Genomic DNA, 20,422 nt, shown 5'->3' with positions numbered 1-20,422 from the left:
AATATAGGATCACAGACGGAAACAGGTAATTTTATACCATTTTAATATTCAAGAAGAGATCCTGGACCAAATAACATCAATATAAAGGAAATCTGTCATTTCTGTTATAGTGTAGGAACTCTCTAGACATTACAACAGTCATTATCGTGAACCATGTATTTTTTTAGTGTTGAAATCAATTTCACGCTCAGCAAGCAAGCTACTAGTAATATGATTAACCAAGTTATTTTCTTTCCAACGACAAACATCTGTCGAAATCCATTAAAGAGAAACAAAAGCTGTTAGTTTTTAGCAAAAGATGAAGGATTTTAAGATAAACAAGTTCACTACTTAAAGGATTGTTTTACTTGCTGCTCCATCTAATAAGGAAATAAATTCATATTTAATGTTACTACTATATTACTGTAGTACTGTATGTTACTTTTTTCAACAAATACTGTACACCTACTTGACGTTACTGTATTCAAATGTAGGCCTACAGTAGACACTAGCAACATGATGATTAAATGATTGATTTAATCAAATCAATTAGTTATAAGATAAAATTGAAAATCCAACATACGTTACATTAAATCCCATATTGAATTTTGTCATAAAAATTCTTTGAGGCTGAAACAGGTTAAAATAATCAATTCTTAGTTGAAGTTTTTGATCTTTTTTTATTTTTAAATGTGTTATTTTAGGGTAGGCCTACATATATACATACACACACAACAAATAACAAGAATTTATTTAAATTAACTTAAAGACAAGACTCTTTACATCCACTTCTACATCAGCATGGATAAAACTACAAAATATTGTTGAAAATTGCATTTTTACCCATTACTACACAAACTGTATGGTCATAAACAAACATATTTTTAACTTAATTTCCATATATTTAAATTTGGATGAGAAGAATTTTACAAAATGCATATTATTCCTAAATGATCAGAGTTAAGTGAAAATCATAAAAAACTATAAAAAGATTTGGATTTTCTGCAGACACACTTTAAGGGAATTTAAATCTCAAAAAGTCCTTAACTAATGTTTTCTAGATTGCCATTATTCCCCTGCTGTTGCTCTGTACATCAACTTGTCTGAGGGAAAGCAGTACCCAAAACCTGTCTTGGATATGCTTAGAATCAAGTGATCATTTTCAATGTTGAGCTCTCTTTTACTGTGTCTCCTCTTATGGCCTCCTTTCACCTCCATCTTGACAGAGTACTCGGTGTTTGGCTTCAAGGTTATGTTTCTCCCATCAACAACTAGAGGAATCTCAAACTTCTCTCCATACTTGACATGCTTACTGTAATGCAAGTTTATCACAGGTTCATGCACATCCGAGTTGGTCCAATCAGTTATTATTATTGCTGAACAGCTCACTTTACATGTCTCATCCACAGAGTCTTCTGGTGTAAGATCCCATGATTCACACTCTAGTGGTAACAGCTCAATTTCTCGGCTTTTGGTAGTCAGAGTAAAGTTGTAAGTGAAACAGCTGTCCCATTCCTTATCTGGCATAATAATTTCTAGTTGATCAAAGACTGTCTTTGTTTTTGCCATTGTCCTTGGTTTAGTCTCATTTGAGAACTGGCTAAAAGTTAGAAGAGTTTCCTTTTTAGAATGACAATGACACAAATTGTAGACTTCTTCTATGTCTAAAATCCCAGAACCAATCACTTCCAATTTGTCGTCTCCACTCAGTGAGTAAGGTCTCAACTGTTGAGTCAACCCTGAGAGTTGTTGGCGGACCAGCTGTCCATCTTCCGACTCAGCTGGGGAAAAACATTTTCCATATTAAAATGTGATAGTTACAAGTTACAAGAAAACCTATTAAGTTCTTGTCATATCGATCTCCTTCACGATTAAGTAGAATTTAATAAAATCAGTCTAAAACAAGCATGACCAATCCCAATCCTATTGCACTATTTACAGTAATATATTGTACTGCTTAAGAGAACAATGACAAAAGTTTATCCTAATATTATTCAAAGAGAGACAACTCAGAGTTAAACTAACAACAATGTTGAAGATCAATACAAGGATAAAGATCAAGTAATTTTTAATCTAAAAAGGTAGTCATGAACCTACAAAAAACTATCAAGAACCAAACAAGAAATACAATTTCAGAAAATTACCAAGCAAAAAACACCTTAACATTTAATTATTTAGAATCTCAAACCTTCAGCTCTGAGCTCCCTAGACAAAACAGCTCATTGCCCCTGATACTTGAGCTAACTAAGCTGAAGACCCCACAAGAACAAACAGAACACACTTTGGCAGCAATTGAATGTAAAATACTACAGCAAGAGAATGCCAAGAATACAATCTCCCCTAGTGATACACTACCCACACCATCTTGTGAAAGCCTAAAAACCAAAGCAAACGGCACAATAAGGAAAAAGCTAAGGGTAATGAATAGGAATATTTTTAGTGTGTCACTCCAGATGAAGAAAAGCAAAGAAATGGACAGAAACAATACAAAAGCAAAATTTACTACCCTCCAGGGCATATTAAATTCTACTCCTCGTCCTAAACCCACTCAATGTGCACACCAAGAATCCCCCATCTGTGACACCCTTCCTGTTAACAAACAGACATTTAAGGTACAAAAAGGACCTCCCTGTGCCGCTAAAACACTGCAACCAGATGAATCACTTGAAACCTTTTAGAGCCAGCACATAGAGGACACAAATGGGATCTCACACTATAAGCTACCACAATGTCAACAACATAACCAGGTAACAGTGCAAGATTCAAACAAGACCCTAAACAATTTTTTAGGGGGGAAGAAACAAACATACCATAAAACATAGAATCAACTTTCGCCCTGAATGACACCAACCAAAACACAAACCCCGATCAAAACTTATACAATGAAATCAAAACAAAATCACAATAGCGCACCAAAACATTAACAACTTGGCTTCAAAAGTTGATAGACATTTCTTACATGAGAAAAAACCAGATGATATTAACCTACTGGCATCGATTTACAAGCGTTACTTGTACGGCCGCTGCAGTCCCGGCGGCTGACTTACGACTGCCGCTTGTGTCATGGCTACACAGTGCCACTAGTTTAATTATTATTAATTTTTATTTTTTTGTTTCTTCTTACTTTTTTAAAGTTTATAAATATCTTGCTTCTTGTTTTGCATACTTACTCATTTATTTTTGCGAATAACAAACAAGATTGTGTTGCCATGGAAACCAGATATCACCCAAAATCAGCTGGGGTAAGGTAAAACAAACATTATTTTTTCTATGTTATTACAGTACTTATAAGAGTAAACAACTTGTGATTTTTCTACATAGGGAATTGATTGAGTGATTGAACTTTATAACAGTAGTGTCATTTGGTAGGATTTATCTTGGAATCTGTAAATAATAGGTTTTTAAAATAATTTATTTTATAATCTTTATATTTTTTTTAACTGACTATCATATTACCACTTTTTTGTAGACAATTTTACTGTGAAGAAAATGGCAAAAGAATTATTACCAAAGGTTTTCTTTAATAACAATTAAAGTAAAAGTCTACACATTTGGTAAATTTAATTTTTGACAGAGGGTCCTGAGGGTAGCACATTAATTCCTTCCCCAATGAGTTAATTACAGAACACGGCCTGCCACAAGAAAAATGCAATAAAGCAAAGGAAATCTATCATTTCTGTTAGAGCGTAGGAACCCTATAGACATTATAAGTCATTATTGTGAACTATGTAATATTTTAGTGTTGATATCAATTTCACGCTCAGTAAGCAAGCTACATTAGTCATATGATTAACCAAGTCATTTTCTTTCCAATGACAATCGTCTGTCGAAATCCATTAAGGAGAAACAAAAGCTGGTAGATTTAGCAAAAGATTATGGATTTTAAGATTAAAACAAGTTCACTACTTAAAGGATTGTTTTACTTGATGCTCCATTTAGTAAGGAAATAAATTCATATTTAATGTTACTACTATATTACTGTACTGTATGTTACTCATTTCAACAAATACTGTACACCTACTTGACGTTACTGTATTAAAATGTACAGTAGACATTTGCAACATGATGATTAAAGATTGTATTGATTAAATGATTGATTTAATCAAATCAAATAGTTATCAGATAAAATTGAAAATCCAACATACATTACATTGAATCACATATTGAATTTTGTTATAACGATTCTTCGAGGCTGAAACAGGTTAAAATAATCAATTCTTAGTTAAAGTTTTTGATCTTTTTTTATTTTAAAATGTGTTATTTTAGGGTACACATATACATTCACACACAACAAATAACAAGAATTTATTTAAATTAACTTAAAGACAAGACTCTTTGCATCCCACTTCTACATCAGTATGGATAAAACTAAAAAATCTGTTGAAAATTGGATATTTGCCCTTTACTACACAAACTGTATGCTCATAACCAAACATACTTTTGACTGAATTTGCATGTATTTAAATTTGGATTAGAATAATTTTACAAAATGCATATTATTCCTAAATGATCAGAGTTAAATGAAAATCATAAACAACGATAAAAAGATATGAATTTTCTGCACACACACTTGAATGGAATTAAAATCACAAAACTCCTAAATTATTGTTTATAGAATGACATTATTCCACTGTTTTTGCTCTGTACATCAACTTGTCTGAGGGAAAGTAGTAGTGATCACAATTCTTGGATATTCTTAGAATCAAGTGATCATTTTTCATGTTGGGCCTTGTCTTACTGTATCTCATCTTGTGGTACCCTTTCACCTGCATCACAACATAGTACTGGGTGTTTGGCTTCAAGGTTATGTTTCTCCCATCAACAACTAGAGGAATCTCTAACTTCTCTCCAAACTTGACATGCTTACTGAAATGCAAGTTTATTGCAGGTTCATACACATCCAAGTTGGTCCACTCAGTTATTATTGTTGCTGAACAGCTCACTTTATATGTCTTATCTACAGGGTATCCTGGTCTAAGATCATATGATTCACACTCTAGTGGTAACAGCTCAATTGCATGGCTTTTGGTAGTCAGAGTAAAGTTGTAAACCCAATTGTAGCTATATTCCAGTTCTGGCATAATAATTTCTAGTTGATCAAGGACAGTACTTGTTTTTGCCATTGTCCTTGATTTAGTCTCATTTGAAAACTGACCAAGAGTTAGAAGGGTTTCCTTTTTAAAATGACAATGACACAAGTTGTTGGCTTCTTCTGTGTCTAAAATCCCAGAACCAATCACTTCCAATTTGTCTTCCGGACTCAGTGAGTAAGGTCTCAACTGTTGAGTCAACCCTGAGAGTTGTTGGCGGACCAGCTTCGGATCATCTTCCGACTCAGCTGGGAAAAAACATGTTCCATATTAAAATATGACGAGGTGTTAGCCCGTCCTAGATACGGGAATTGAGTAGTCAGTTAAAACTGTGTACAGTTCAGAACAGCTAATTTACACATAAAAAGAAAAATTTTCTTGCAGTTTTAATGTGAAAAATCATCTTGTAAAGAAATTTGCGTGACCAAATATGTTTTTATCCCATCATAGGCCTATACGATGTGCATTTTAAATTCAATAATTTTACAATAAAACAGCAATTGTGATAAGTGTTGAAGTGAGATTTGCGGCTGAATCGCACAGACGCACACTGATTATAAGTAGCCTACAGTAGAGAGAGTAATAGTCAATTGAGAAGTGTATAGACCTAGTCAACGATACCACCTTACACTTTACAAAATCAAACTCAAGAAGCAAAACCTACAGGTAGTGGGAGTGTACAGACCACAAAGTGCAAAACTAGAAGATGCGCTTTACATAATGACAGAACAACTGACAGGGTCTAGTTTATTTCCATTTTAAGTTTCAAGACTAATTCCAGAATTTTCAAGACTAGTTTTATCAAAAAATAGTGATGTGTCGTTACCAAAATGTATTGATTCTCGATTCTTCATAAATATACAAATTTTTATTGTTTAACCAAATTTTCAATATAATTTGGTTATACTACACCAACCCCTGTCTTTATGCTGCAAGACGAGATAGTGTTGCCTTGCTTTATGTCATCAAGTATTATTAAGATAGTGGGGTGTTTTTAAGTATTCAAAGAAAAAAATACAGCAATAAAAAAATGTAACAAACCAATTTGGGTTTTTAGGATCATGAAAATCTTCCACCGCCGTGTAGACATCATCATTGACTCCCGCGGTCACGGAAACATCATCGTCACCATCTGCGGTCACGGAAGCGTTATCGTCGTCTTCCACGATCGCGGCAAAATCATAAAAATCTTCCGAGGCCATGTAGACATCATCATTGACTGCCGCAGTCAAGGAAACGTCATTGTCGTCATCCCCATTTGCCACAAAATTATGTATAATTTCCGTGTCCGTGTAGACATCATCATTGACTCCCGCAGTCAAGGATACGTCATCATTGGTGTACGTGTTCGTGGCAATATCATGAAAATCTTCCGCAGCCGTGTAGACAACATCATCATTGTCTTTCACGGTCACGGAAACATTATTATCTTCGGCGATCGCGGCAAAATTATGGAAATCTTCTGAGGCCGTGTAGACATTATCATTGACTGCCGCGGTCACAGAAACGTCATTGTCATCGTCCGCAATCACAGAAAAAAATTAACATTTCCCGCAGCCTTGTAGATCGTCGTCTCCCGTGGTCAAGAGAACGTCATAGTCGTCTTCCGCGGTCACGTAAGTGTGATCGTCATCTTCCGCGGTCACGTGTGATCGTCATCTTCCGCGATTGTGGCAAAATCATGAAAATCTTCTTAGGCCGTGTAGACATCATTCTTTGACTGCCACAGTCACGCAAACGTCATCATCGTCGTCCGCAATGGCAGCAAAATTATGATTATTTCCCGCGGCCGTGTAGACATTATCATTGACTGCCGCGCTCATTGAAACATCATCGTTGTCTCCCGCAGTCATGGAAACGTCATCGTCATCATCCAAAATTATGAACAATTCCTGTGGCCGTGTAGACATCAACATTGACCCATCATCATGGTTGTCCGCGATCGTGGCAAAATCATGAACATCTTCCGCGGCCGTGCAGACATCATCACCATTGTCTTTCATGGTCACGGAAACATTATTATCGTCTTCTGCGATCGCGGCAAAATCATGAAGAAAATCTTCTGTGGCATGTACATAGGTCAACAAAAACGTGTTCGTGGCCTAGCCCGACCTCGGGAAAATTATGAATATCCCCCGTGGCCGTGCAGACATCTTCATCGGCTTGCTCTAACGTGGAAAAATCATGATCATTTCCTGCGGTCACGAAAAACCTACATAATAAATATAATTGTCGTCTAGCTCGATTGCAGCTTAATCATGAACAAAGATCTTCTGCGGCCGTGTAGTCACCATCATTGTTTCCCTCAGTCACGGAAACGTGATTGTCGTCTTGCGCGAAAGCGGCATAATCATGAATATACCCGACTTTGATATCAACATAAAGACTAAATTCCGACTTTTCAAGACCATTTTGTAATTTAATACTAATTCCCGTTTTCCCGACTACTAGAAACCCTGAACTGAACATACACAAGCTACGTGTTTATGGGGACATAAATGTTGATAAAATGGTATAGAAATTAGGCTAAACTAGTCAGGTTTGCCTGATTGTAACTAAAAACCACGATATTTAAGTTATTTGATCTTTGAACATAGTGTCATAAGATAGAAAATGTTAAAAGCTTAAAAAAAATTTCTTCAGATGTTTTCTTAAAATCGATCATTTCTTTGTAATTTAAACCACATACACCAATTTTCATTAAGATCAGTTGATACAATCCAAAGATAAAAATGTTTAGATATCACTACATTAATTATGTCCACATCTTTTTTTAACACTGTACATTTTTACAGTAATACTTGGCTTATGTGCAAACCAAACAGAAGGTTAAGATCAGCCATTGTTTTATGTACTGTACAAATCTTCAAAATTGTATAAAATAGTAAGAAATGGAAACAAATTCACTTCTTGATAAATCGTTTCAATAAAGCTACCCAGATAATTATCCTCCATTCTAAACTCACCTTGCACTCAAATTCAACTTACAAGTGCAAAAAGTAAACTAATTTTTAGATCTAAATTCTTACCTCTGTGTTTTCCCCATTTAATTGCTGCTCTCCACAATTCTATTTCGGGAACTGCAAGTTCGTCCTGTTCCAAAATCTTGAGGAAACTGTCAGAATTCATTGACAAAAACTCTGGGCTTGCTAACACTTGATCCGTCTCGAATTTCAGAATCTATTAATATACAAACAGTACATTAGTTAAAAAATTATATTTAAGACATTGTACAAACAAGATCAATATCCCATTGTTGTTCCTATTTTTTTAAGTGGTTGATAAAATAAAATGAACTGCTTTAGCTCTGATTAAAAACTTCTGTGACAATGTTGGCATATCTGGTCTGCATTAGAAGCTGAAGGAGATATCCCTCCTGCATTAACGAGTGGTTAGAGCGGTTATGTACTTTAGTTTGGTTTTAACGTGTGGTTTTTTCTTGTTTATCTCACTGCATAGAACATTGTGACAAATAAGTTTGTAAATAGTAATGTACCTATCAATGCCAAAACTTATCAATTTGTGATTCCGATACCACTATTTTCAAATTTTACCCAACTGTCAATATAGATTGGTTATACTACATCAACCCCTGTCTTTATTTACTTACACACGGTAATTTTGGAGTGATGGGGTGTTTTTAAGTAATGTTTTGTAAAGCAGCAATAGAAAATTATAACTAACCCATTCACATGTAGGACCAAGCCCTTCTAAACACACTATATATATTACCTCATCAAAGATTAAATCAAATTTTGGAAAATATTATCAAAGTGAAATTTCAGGATAAAGAGAGGAATGACAGAGATTTTTGGTCAGACCGAGGTAATAACGTGATCACGATGACGTCATCGTCAGCAAAACCCGCACATCTCCAGCGGTCGAGTAGACATCATCATCGTCTTCTGCGGCCATGAGAACGTCATCCACAATTGCGGAAAAAGCGTGATTTTTTGGTCACTGATCTTCTTAGACATCTGAGGTATCGATATTGAGTTTACGATAGGTTCTCAATGTCCGTTTACCAACACCAATGTCCGAGAATCGACATATTCCTACTTTTAAGCAATTAAATGTGGGGTGCTGTCAATAACTCAACATGTGGGAGAGGTTGCATAGATGGTCAAATGTACGGAACAAGAAAGAGAGGCCGTCCAAGGAAAAGATGCCTGCAGGATGTTGAGGAGGATTTAAGGATTCTGAGAATTGGGAATTGGAGACAGAGAGCAAGAAATAGTAAAGATTGGAGACATATTGTGATGGAGGCCAAGGCTCATCGTGGGCTGTACCGGTAGGCTAAGGCCAGAGGGTAAGGTAAGGTAAGGGAGAAGTTGCCATAACCTGCAAATGAACAAAAAGCTCCGTTGCGCCTAATGCGACACGTGTTTTTCTGTTTCAGGTGTATACCTACTTCAAGGCTATTTTCTATCTACAAAAAACACTCAAACTAACCTTGGTAATGGCCGAGTCCAACTCCAGATGAGTGTAACAGGCAGGGTTGTTCATCAAGGAACAAATGTTGTCTTTGTTCAAAAGGGTCATCAGTCTAGCAGCGAGGCTGTCTTTCAAAGGTTTCATTAAATACTTCTCCGCAACATACAGTAAATCATCTGCCTCATCAAAAGCCATTGTAGCAGTAGTGTCATAGCCATAAACATATCTGAAACAGGTTAAAATTGTGTTACTTAAACTTCTTAGATTAGCAGTTCATAAATATAGCAGTGTACTAGTCCATAATAACGATAGGAAATTAAAATATTTAAAAAATTTTTGGTTACTTATAGTTCAGTCAATACATATAACCAGTTGGTTACATATGAACCAGTTGGTTCATTAATGACCCAACCTCCGAAAAAATCCAAAAGTTTTAAACCTTGCACACTTATTCTAGATACCTAGGGAAGATTATATCAAAAGTCCCCATAAATATGATGCGAGCTCTAGTGCCAATCAGCGAAAACAGGGCCCTCTATTTTATTTTTTTTGCTAAAATCTTGAAAACAATTTGTCTGAGCTAAAATTGACCTTATACTAAATGAAAGATTATTAAATTTCCAACAAAAATTATCTTTACACTTTCATTTCATTCCTAATGGTTACCGAGTTATAGGGCGCTAAAATAAGGCGTTTTTCTCAAACTGTCTGTACTTAAGCTCAAGCACCATTGTTCGCACCCCTACAGTTAGAGAAAAAAACACATTATTTTAAAGCCCTATAAATTGATTACCATAGAGAATAAAATAAAAGAGTAAAAATCATTTTTGTTGGAAATTTAATAATTTTTCATTTAGTATATGGTCACTTTTAACTCCGACCAACAGTTCTCGAGATTTTAGCCATACATAAATAATTAACTTCGGCCTATGGGCATGATATAGTTTTTAATAAAGGTTTGAAGGAAAGTAACTGTGACCAGACTAGGGGGCGGAAAATTATGGTACTTTCCTGTTAAAGGGAACATTCATTATTATCGATGATTTTTGTCTCGATATATCGATATTAACAAATTGAAACATATCAGCTGACAACTACGATAAATATTGTTCAGTATCAACAAACAATAATGAAATGAAACTGTTCAAAAACTTGCCGTGTAACATTCCATGTTTAACTTGCCTTTTCTGTTATCAAAAGGAATTTTTAAATAGTACAGCAAGTTTGGTTGGTTATGTTAGGTTAGCTTAGAACAGTTTCAATTCTTAATCCATATAATAGACTATTTTAACCTAAACAAGATCAGTTGTCAATATGTAATGGATCGGTAAACAAAAATATCGATATATCGAAAAAATCATCGATAATAATGAATGTTCCCTTTAACAGGAAAGTGCCAAAATTATTTGGGCCTAGGGGCGCAAAAATGCTAAATCTGGCCCTGTGAACCAGGTTAAAAATTAATGTAATTTTAAATTTATTTTTGTCTGTCCTGTCATATTTTTCAAGAATTGACTTTGTGTACAGTAAATTAAAATCTTTGTCAGCAAGCCATCCCCTTATATCAATAACACAATAAACTCACTTCAACATTCCTTTGAACGTGTCAGGATGGATGTCTATGACAGGAACATCTTTCTTCTCTGCCAATCCACTGTCTTCTAACTGCAGTCTGAAAACTTCACTGTGAGCCATCAACATTAACTTGACAGCTCCAATTCTTTCCTTAAAAAGATAAATTGGAAATCGGTAACCTAATGTGCAATTAATTACGACCTGTTTAAGATTAACATTTATGATAGTAAATAATTTTAAAATTATCATTGTATTCCTGAATAGTTTCAGTGACTTGAGGGTAAAAAAAAAATATAGTTTGACGAACTATAATATACATACCAAAATTACTTCTATTATACCTACGTATTAGAATAAATAGTCAAAACAAGTAACTTCGAGCCTTGTTTATCGTCAACAGATTATAACATACTTTAACGTCATTTTCTTTTTCTCAGGTTGGCATAAGCTTTTAACCTGAGATTTAAGCTATACCATATCCGAGTGCCAGCTCTGTGCCTAGACTAGATTGTTGCAGATTCATCATTAATGAGCCTTAGGCTCTCTAGCAAGACAACCACAGAAGTTCCGCTAATCGGTAATTTTGAAAAGAACTATCCTGACAAATTCTGTTGTGGTAGGAAATGTTTTTGGTAAAATCTGTGTTAAGCTTATTTGTTTCATTTTTACATAAACTAAGTTCGACACCAACTAAGTTAGGCCCACTTAATTGAGATCATGTTTCACAGATCAAGCAAAGTTTAAATATAAGGTGGGAGGGAGAGGCCCACCTGCACCGGCAGCAGGGTCGAACTTACATATGGGCGGACAGGGCGAGCGCCCGGGGCCTCCATCGCACAGTATTTTTTTTTACTTAAAAAAATAATTAGGTGCTCACCGAATGGCCTCTTTCGTTTTGCATACCTAGTTGAAAATTACGATTGTAGGAAACTATTACGAAGATTGTCACGAGTATTGAGATAGTGGTGGATGTTGCCGCGATCGTGTAAGACACTTACAACATTACTGCAATTATGGTGTTTCCGCTATCACGGAGAATCATTACGACAAGATCCCAAAAAAATAGTCACAGGATTTCAACAAATCGCTGGAGACGATCGTGGGTTTTGTCGCGATCGTGTGAAATCATCAAAGGTGTTGTCCCGATTGCCACAGTTGTGTAAAATATAGGGGTTCACATGGTCGCATGGAAGATAAACGAATGTTGTCGCAACCAGAAGACATTATTACATGTGTTGCCGTGATGAAGAGAAATTTTTGTGGATTTGGCTGTGAACGTAAGTAATGATTACGGAACTGCTGTGATCGCGGGGAATCATCACGATTTGTTGAAACGATTGTAGGAAATCCCCACATATTTTGGGGTGATTTTTGTATAAGAGCACCAGCACAGATATCCAAAATCTCGAGAAATCATCGCGGATGTTGCTGCGATCAGGGAATATGTTATAGAATAAAGTAAAGCGATCAAAGTTGTTGCATTCTCACTTATTTACAGTACCTTAATTAATTAATGTTAATTATTTCTACATGTCTTTAATATGTATTGCCACAGATTAAAGAAGTTCTATAGTATCCATGGTATTACAGTAGACTCCCTCTAGTTCGGCCACCTCGGGACTACAATACGGCCGGACTAACCGGACGTAGTAGAACCTCAATTATCCGGGGTAATGGGGGGGGGGGGGAGACCATGGATAACTGAAAACCACGGTAAATCCAACATGACATAAGCATACATTACATACCCATAAAACACCTAATACTGTATAAAATGGACGTCAGTGGCGGCTGGTCCATAAGGACTCTGGGACGGAGTCCTCCCTTTTTCAACAAAATAGTAAAAAAAAAAAATAATAACATACTTAAAAATAATTTACAATCCTACATTCAATGTACATAAACGTCAGTAGGGTCAATGTTCTTGGGACGGGTAGTAGAGGACGCCACATGTTATTGCAACAGGTAGTACGCCGGGACGCAGTAGGTATGAGTCCAAACTCCCATATAAACTGCATGGAAATATTCGACCAATCACAGCGCTGCATCAGGCTCTAATGCAACAGATATAGGGCGTTTGGGACTCCGTCCAAACAGTAGTTCAAACTATTGCCACAACAAGCGCTGGGTGCAGCGAGCGATCTCGATCTGTCAAACGCAATTATGTAGAGATCAGTCAAATTTTAGTTTTGTGAGGTTATGTTATCGTGCCGTGCCGCCGGTATACTATAGTAGTTAATTAATTAATTAATATACAGTTGTACCTGTACCTCTGTTTCTTTTCGTTTTAAGTGTAGTGTAGTAGTGTGTAGTGCGAATTAATGAACAATGAATTCGGTGAAAAACATTTCAACGAAGTATGCCAGTTGCGAGGTGGTAAGTTTTGAACAGAGAGTTGAGTTAAAGCTGCTAGGCCCGCCAAAACCTGATTTAGTTATAACGCAATCTCAAAAATCTTGCAAGAGTAGAAAAGGATTTTCTAGAAATTTTAACAAATCTATGTACAACAATGCTGAGTGGTTGTGTGGCTGTAACGAAAAGAATGCTTTCTTCTGTTATTACTGTTTGGTTATGAATGCTAGTGACTCTGTTTGGACTGTTAATGGTGTGACAGATTTAAAACACTTGGCGGAAAAAGTAAAAAAACATAAAATTAGTGAGAAACACATAAATGCTAGTATCGAATATGCAGTTTTAGGTAAAGTTAATATAGCAAGCCAGCTGGACAATGCCTACAGGTTAAATATTCAAAAACACAATGAAGAAGTTGCTAATAACAGATATATTTTAAACAAACTTATCGATGCAGTTAAATTTTGTGGTATATTTGAATTAGCTCTAAGGGGTCACAATGAACGTGATTCATCAGACAATCCTGGAATTTTTCGAGGTTTGATTAATCTAATGGCTGACATAGATGTTACACTGAAACAGCACATTGAAAAGGCAAACAATCGAGTATTTGTTGGCCTTTCTAAAACAATTCAAAACGATTTGCTTGACTCGATTTATTCAGTTTGCCATCGACTGATTTCCGAGGAAATTCGCCAAAGCAGTTATGTAGCAATTCAAGCAGATGAAACCACAGACGTAGCTACACTATCTCAATTGGTTTTTATTGTTAGGTATGAATTGAGTGGTCAAATTAAAGAGAGATTTATCACTTATGTCAACCCCAAGAGTTTGAATGCTGAGGGAATTAGTGAGGCTATATTTTGTGAATTGCAGAAGCTAGGACTGGATAAAACCCCCGACAAAGTAATAGCCCAGAGCTATGACGGCACTGCTACGATGAGTGGGCAACATACTGGCGTACAGGCTAGGGTGAAAAAAGTTTATAAAAACGCCCACTACGTTCATTGTTATGCACATCAATTAAATTTAATTGTAGAGAGGTGTTCTACTCAAAACAAACAGATTAAGATATTTTTCAGCAATATTGAAGGATTTTCAGCTTTTTTTTCTCAGTCAACAAAACGAACCAAAGTTCTTGACGACATCGTTAAAAAACGCATGCCGAAAAATCCAGCAACTAGATGGAACTACAAATCAAGGATCGTTTCTACAATACAAAATTACAACCACGAAATTGATGAATGTCTTGGGAAAATTGTTGACGACAACAGTAATGACTACAAAACCATAAACCAAGCTATTGGCCTACAACACATCCTCCAAAGTGAGGACTTTATTTACTGGCTTAGATTTTTTAACAAAATTATGCCTCATGTAGATATTCTCTACAATGAAATCCAGCATCGCAGTATTGATTGCATAAAAGCACGGAAATACGTAGACGATTTTAAAAAGGCTATCTCAGAGATAAGGAATTCTCCCAATCCTGATACACACACTGCAAGTGCAGCTGGATGTAGTCGAGACAATGAATCACTACATGATGAGTCATCACAAACCGAACTCGAACCCAAAACAAAGCGCGCTCGCTTTAGTGATAGAAAAGACATTGTTGCTAAGGAAGTGTGCGATGTCATAACTACCGGAATTAACGACCGTTTTAGCTTCCTAGACCATCTGTCAGTCGGTGTTCTTTTTGAGCCTACATTATTTTCCAAATATAAAGATACATTTCCCGAAAATGAGCTGGAAGCTGCTGTAAATATATTTGGTCTTAATAAATTGGAGCTAAGACAAGAGCTATCTGTAATTTATAGCAGGGATGACTTTAAAAGTGCCAAAGGATCGCTGATGTTATTAAACTTCATTTATGAAAACAATTTAACTGGCGTCCTTGCTGAGTCTGTTAAGCTTCTAAAAATTATTTGCACAATTCCCATGTCCAATGCTGAAAGTGAGAGATGTTTTTCAACGCTTAAACGCATAAAAACATTTACAAGAAACACCATGAGAGAAGACCGGCTGAATGCACTAGCAATGTGCTCAATTGAGAAGGGACTTTTAAAAACACACAATTTCAACGAGCTTGTCATCCAACATTTCTCGGAGCAGAAGGACCGACGGATGAACTTCTGTTTCAAACAATTAAATTAAGGTAGGCCTATGTATTTAGAATGTTAGTAGTTAGTGTTAGTTTTAATAATATGAGTCACCAATTATTAAGATTGTTCACAGCCCGCAGGGTAGTTACGTTTTGGAGGGTATGGGGGGAGAAGGTTGAAGGTTGTATGGACGGGCGGGTAGCGCCAGAGCTACAGATATACGTGTAGTGCGGGGTAAAATGCGCGCCATTCTGAGAACAACGTAAACACACCACTACTAATGACGCAACTGCAGACTTGCGCACGCGCAGCGGCAAAAAACCTTCAAAACAAGAGGGAGCCAATTTCTCTTGTTTATACATGCCAATTGATTTTAGAGTTTAGAGGGTCAAAATCCTCCACCAAAATTCCGAAATTGACCAGTAAAAATTAAAACTAGGTTTAAAAATTGCAAGTTAAATTATGAAATAGAAACCACAATAGAGGATTAATTGTTATGCTTTGCAATATCTATTCATATTTAATATAGGCCTAGTTCTGTTAGGATAATAAATCTGATCTATTAAATAAATTGGTAAAAACTATTTAAAAAATATACTTTACTCTACTCTAGGCCTACTTATGTAGGCTATACTTGCTCATGACAAACAACAGGTGAAATGGGAGTTTTTGGGCTATTATTGGACACAGTTTTAGGCGTTAAAAATTGCTTTAGAAAGTCACCAAACGGCTTTAAAAATGTCAAATTTTCTCCGGGGGAGGACCCCCGGACCCCCCTCTTCTCTTGGGGGGTGTTCCACACCCCCCAAACCCCCCGGAGTCCCCCCCTTGACCAGGTCCTAGAGCCGCCACTGATGGACGTTAATATGATAATTAACTTGCATTTTACATAATCCAAATACAAATAATAGTATTGCCCAATCATATATCTTAAGTCATTATACTTGGTTCAGTAATAAAAACTGTAACGTTTAAAATCAATCTTACTCAAGCAAAACAAAAATTACACAACAATGTACGTACAGCAATTAATCACGTAAAGAACAGAACAATAAGGTCTAGTACTGCAAGCTACTGCTACCGTAGTCAGCATAGGCTACTACTACATGTTGTTTCAGAACATAAGAATGTCGATAAAAACATCAGATAACTCATCAAACAGCATAAAATCATAGTACTTGGTCTTAAAGATAATAACGACAGTCGTAAAATAGGATAAAGATAACAATGGATGACTTAAAACACCGCTTATTATTTCTTTTTTGTTCTTCTATTCATTCTTTGGTTTCTCTTCATCCACACATTCAACAAGTTGCCATGGTTACTAATCTCCCAACCACAAACTGTTGTGAGATAGCAAGCGCACAGCATACAGATATTGTGTAAAAAGCAGATGATTGTCAGTGCAAGCGGATAGCTTGACCGTGAAGATAACGATGGCTATTTCTTTGTTTCGCTTAAAATTTATTTTTGTCAAATAAACTGTGGTGTTTCAAAAACAATATTGGAGGAACCTACCGCATACAAAAATGGTCCGAAATATTTAATTAATGATACACTGCATTTCAACATATTAGACTGAAGAAAACTATTTATAAAATGTTCTAGGTATTTTTGAGCTTAAGTAACATAGTTTTACATAAGTAATATGCAACAATTAAACCATAGAAGCACTCGTCAACTAAACTGACATGAATTGTTTACTTCTATAGCCGGAAACTAAACATTCGAGTTGAATCCTGTCGAAGGTCCTTCGCCCGTGACGATATGACGTGTCCCCCTGAGACCGGGCCGGACCACCTGGCAGCCGATCCAACCGAAGCCAAATTAAAGAAAGTCTACTGTACAATAAAAAAAATGTAATAATCCTTATAGGCCTTGTGCTATTTTATGCTTATTTTTACTGAATTTTTGAATTATAGGTTGCAAATGATACAATCAGTCTTTAGTAGGTATCCAAAAGTCAATGGTTCTTTATTTATAGATAAAACATACCCCCACTTACAACAGATTTATCATCCTTATGTAACAACTGAAGCCAATTTTATTGTGAGTTCTGTCCACAAAGCATAGAATAAATATAGAGTCGCCACTCCCATAACTACAGCTATATCAGTAGTAAAACCCATTTCCGCCATCTTGGTAAGAGAGTCGGGCTCAGAACTTTGAAAACACGGCGTCATTACCACTGTGTTATTCTATACTACTTAATGAATTAGATGAAGCTACTGCTCCGAGGGTACCTGCATATAGAACTCCTCCCTTCGATATTGACCTATGACTCTGCCCCGCGGGCTTTCAAAGTTCTGAGGTGAGAGTTTTAAAAGTAAATAGGTATTGATTGGTGGTTTCCATGGTAACAATATAATGGTTTAAATGTAAATGCAGACAGGGTGGGCCGGCTGCCACCTTGGTACGAGAAGCCTGCTTCACTCCAGACGGCAAGTGCCGCCTCTATATTTATCCTATGCTCTGTGGTTCTGTCCAGTGCAGGAATTTGCAAGATAGGCCTTTCTGCTTATGTGGTATTTGGAATGTTAATAAATACAGTTATGCCTACAACAAACTATAAATTCTTAACTTGTAGTATAGAAAATAGTTTGCCAGTTCAAATATTTTATAAATTTGCTTTAAGTTTAACAATTAGTTTAAAGTTGACAAGAGGCTGCCTTTTTATTTAACCCTCCGAGTGTCACGCGTCGAGTTTAAGACGCACAACACACTTTGTGTAGGGTCACGCGTCGAGTTTAAGACGCACAAACATCGTTTACGGCGAAGGCTCTATGACTGACTGAATCGGATTGAACTGGATCGAGTTAGGTATCGTTCTTTCCGTAATATTCTAAGCTTTCTCCAGAGGTCTGTCTCTAAGCGCTATTCATTTTAGTTCCGAAAATATTGTAGCAGACAGCTGACGTGCGTGTATTTGTAAACAGCTAGGTTCCCCCGGACCGATGACTGATGTGTTTTATTACGTTTATCATTGTTTTAGTGTTAAAAATCAAAAGTAGTGATATACGTGGTGCATTATAAGAAGATTTAAGTGGTTTTGAAGTGCTGGTTGATGATCCTGAAGAAGTAGGTAGTGATATTGATGTAAATTATCAGCCAGATTCCTAGCTATGGTTAGGCTATGCATTCTTAGCTAAACGCTATGTACTGAAATCCGTTTTTCGCTCATAACTTATTTATTTGATAACTTACCTCGCTATATGATTATATATTTGTAATCCTCATTAAATTTAGAACAAAGTGGCTATTTTCAAATATTTATAGGCCTATAATTTATACAATTTCATTGAGCGCGAACTTATTTTTTTTTTGAAAATTTTCGAAATTATATATTTTTTTACCTAAAATTTTTTTTTTTTTTAAATGTTCCTTATGTTTTATATATAATATTGAAGCCCATGATTTTCCAAACAAAATGGTATATAGAACATTAGAATTAACATTGTTTTAAGCTTCTCCGATCCGTTTTAATAAAACCTTGCAAAGGGGCCAAAAATAGGTGGACATTAAGGCCTAAACTATGGACACTCGGAGGGTTAAAGTAATTGAAAGACTATTCTGATATCAATTTGAAGAAGACGTTGTGGGAGGAGGGAGTTACAAAAGATTTCAACCCTCTAACTTAATCCTCTTCTTTCTTCCCGCGCGAAATCTAAATAACAGAGTAGGCTACATAAGTTACTATTGTTGTGTCATTTACCATACTGTAGGCTACTGTCCAATTTCATCTTGAACAGTCGCCTGTGTGCACACTCCTGCGCAACTGTCGCAAGACTTCAGTCAGAGTCTCTGTAAATTGCGCAAACCCGCTATTAATTGGCAACTGTTGATAGAACCCAAAATCGCTTGTGTGCGCCTGGCCTAATGTCTTAATGAGCCTACTAGGCCTATAGTAGGCTAATAAGTTACGTCTAGGACTATTCTGTAAAATGTATTTATTGTTAAATCACATTCTATAGGCTTAGGCCTACTGTTGGTAATCCACAGAGCTGACACCTAAAAAATTAACATATCAGACATGTTATTTGTAAAGTCTAGCCTGACTGAAGCCATTATGACAATTGTCAATACATTTGTTGTAACGTCCAATGACAAATCAATAATTTCTGATTCTGATTCTAGGCCTAGGCCTAGGGCCTAATTCCTAAGAGAAAAAACCCCAAAAGTAGGCTACTGGTGGAGCGGAGATAGGTAAATAAAGTAAAGAACACTTACTGGTTTTTCCTGGCCTTCTTTCCCGAATGCAAAATAACAGTCGAATTTGGGTTTGGATGAAAACAAAAAGTGAATAAATTTTGGAGCAAGTTGATCTGTTTCCATTTTAAAGCGCCTAAGTTTAACTTACAATTTAATTCAACAAATCTTAGTTCAATAACGTCTAAGTCGGAAGGGATTTGACTTCATTTTACTATTGCGTATGAGTTTTTAATTGTAATGTAATTTGCAATAAAAAGGCGTGGCTGAAAACTGAAATATTATCAAAATAATTATCATGAATCGCTTCACTGTTCACTAAACTCGCAACTGGCTGTCTCCGTCTCGCTGTCCGTCTATCACCAAAGGAGACCGTGCTCTCTCTCACACACGTCGTCAATGCAACACGTGATGATGATGACGATCACATCAAGACAAGAAGAAGAAGACATCGACATCAAATCAAATCACATGGCTGCAGGCAGAGTGCAGGCAGGCTGCACAATTTGTTTTTCAGGATTAATTTTGCCAACAGCGTCATTTAGAGGCTTCTGATTGACTATAACGAAGGTTTAGTAATTGAAAAATTATTATTTTTGTTCATAGAATAAAATTATAAATGCCTTAAATTCAATTTTATATTTTTTATTATGAAATTAAACCGTCATAACCTAACCAAAC

At 36.1% G+C, this 20,422-nt stretch overlaps 1 protein-coding gene across 2 annotated transcripts; it reads right to left on the bottom strand.

Annotated features, from left to right (window-relative positions):
- Nucleotides 1–711: 711 nt before the first annotated feature.
- On the bottom strand, nt 712–20,122 carry LOC128985901 (kelch repeat and BTB domain-containing protein 3-like). Of its 2 annotated transcripts, none has more exons than XM_054405874.1 (5): nt 19,763–20,122; nt 11,089–11,228; nt 9,522–9,729; nt 8,099–8,249; nt 712–1,760 (listed from the first exon to the last, which is right to left on the bottom strand). In XM_054405874.1, exons 1-5 carry the CDS (start codon nt 19,865–19,867, stop codon nt 1,048–1,050), a joined length of 1,317 nt encoding a protein of 438 aa, XP_054261849.1. In that variant the 5' UTR covers nt 19,868–20,122; the 3' UTR covers nt 712–1,047. The 2 variants fall into 2 exon arrangements, with proteins under 2 accessions (XP_054261849.1, XP_054261848.1); XM_054405873.1 differs by lacking the exon at nt 712–1,760 and adding an exon at nt 4,202–5,317.
- Nucleotides 20,123–20,422: the final 300 nt, after the last annotated feature.

The sequence above is a fragment of the Macrosteles quadrilineatus genome, unplaced genomic scaffold, assembly GCF_028750875.1.
Source record: "Macrosteles quadrilineatus isolate MER2022 unplaced genomic scaffold, UCM_ALF_1.0 Scaffold_2__2_contigs__length_208266976, whole genome shotgun sequence".
Lineage (NCBI taxonomy): Eukaryota > Metazoa > Arthropoda > Insecta > Hemiptera > Cicadellidae > Macrosteles > Macrosteles quadrilineatus.
The sequence above is the reverse complement of the archived record's forward strand: the minus strand, read 5'-3'. Positions and strand labels throughout refer to the sequence as shown.

Bases quoted from the DNA above. Each gene is read 5' to 3' on its own strand.
- LOC128985901 (XM_054405873.1), bottom strand. From the start codon at position 19,867: ATGGAAACAGATCAACTTGCTCCAAAATTTATTCACTTTTTGTTTTCA. The intron at 11,229-19,762 runs GTAAGTGTTCTT...TATCTTTTTAAG, and splicing joins AAGAAGGCCAGGAAAAACCA to GAAAGAATTGGAGCTGTCAA. The intron at 5,318-8,098 runs GTAAGAATTTAG...GTTTTTTCCCAG, and splicing joins TAAATGGGGAAAACACAGAG to CTGAGTCGGAAGATGATCCG.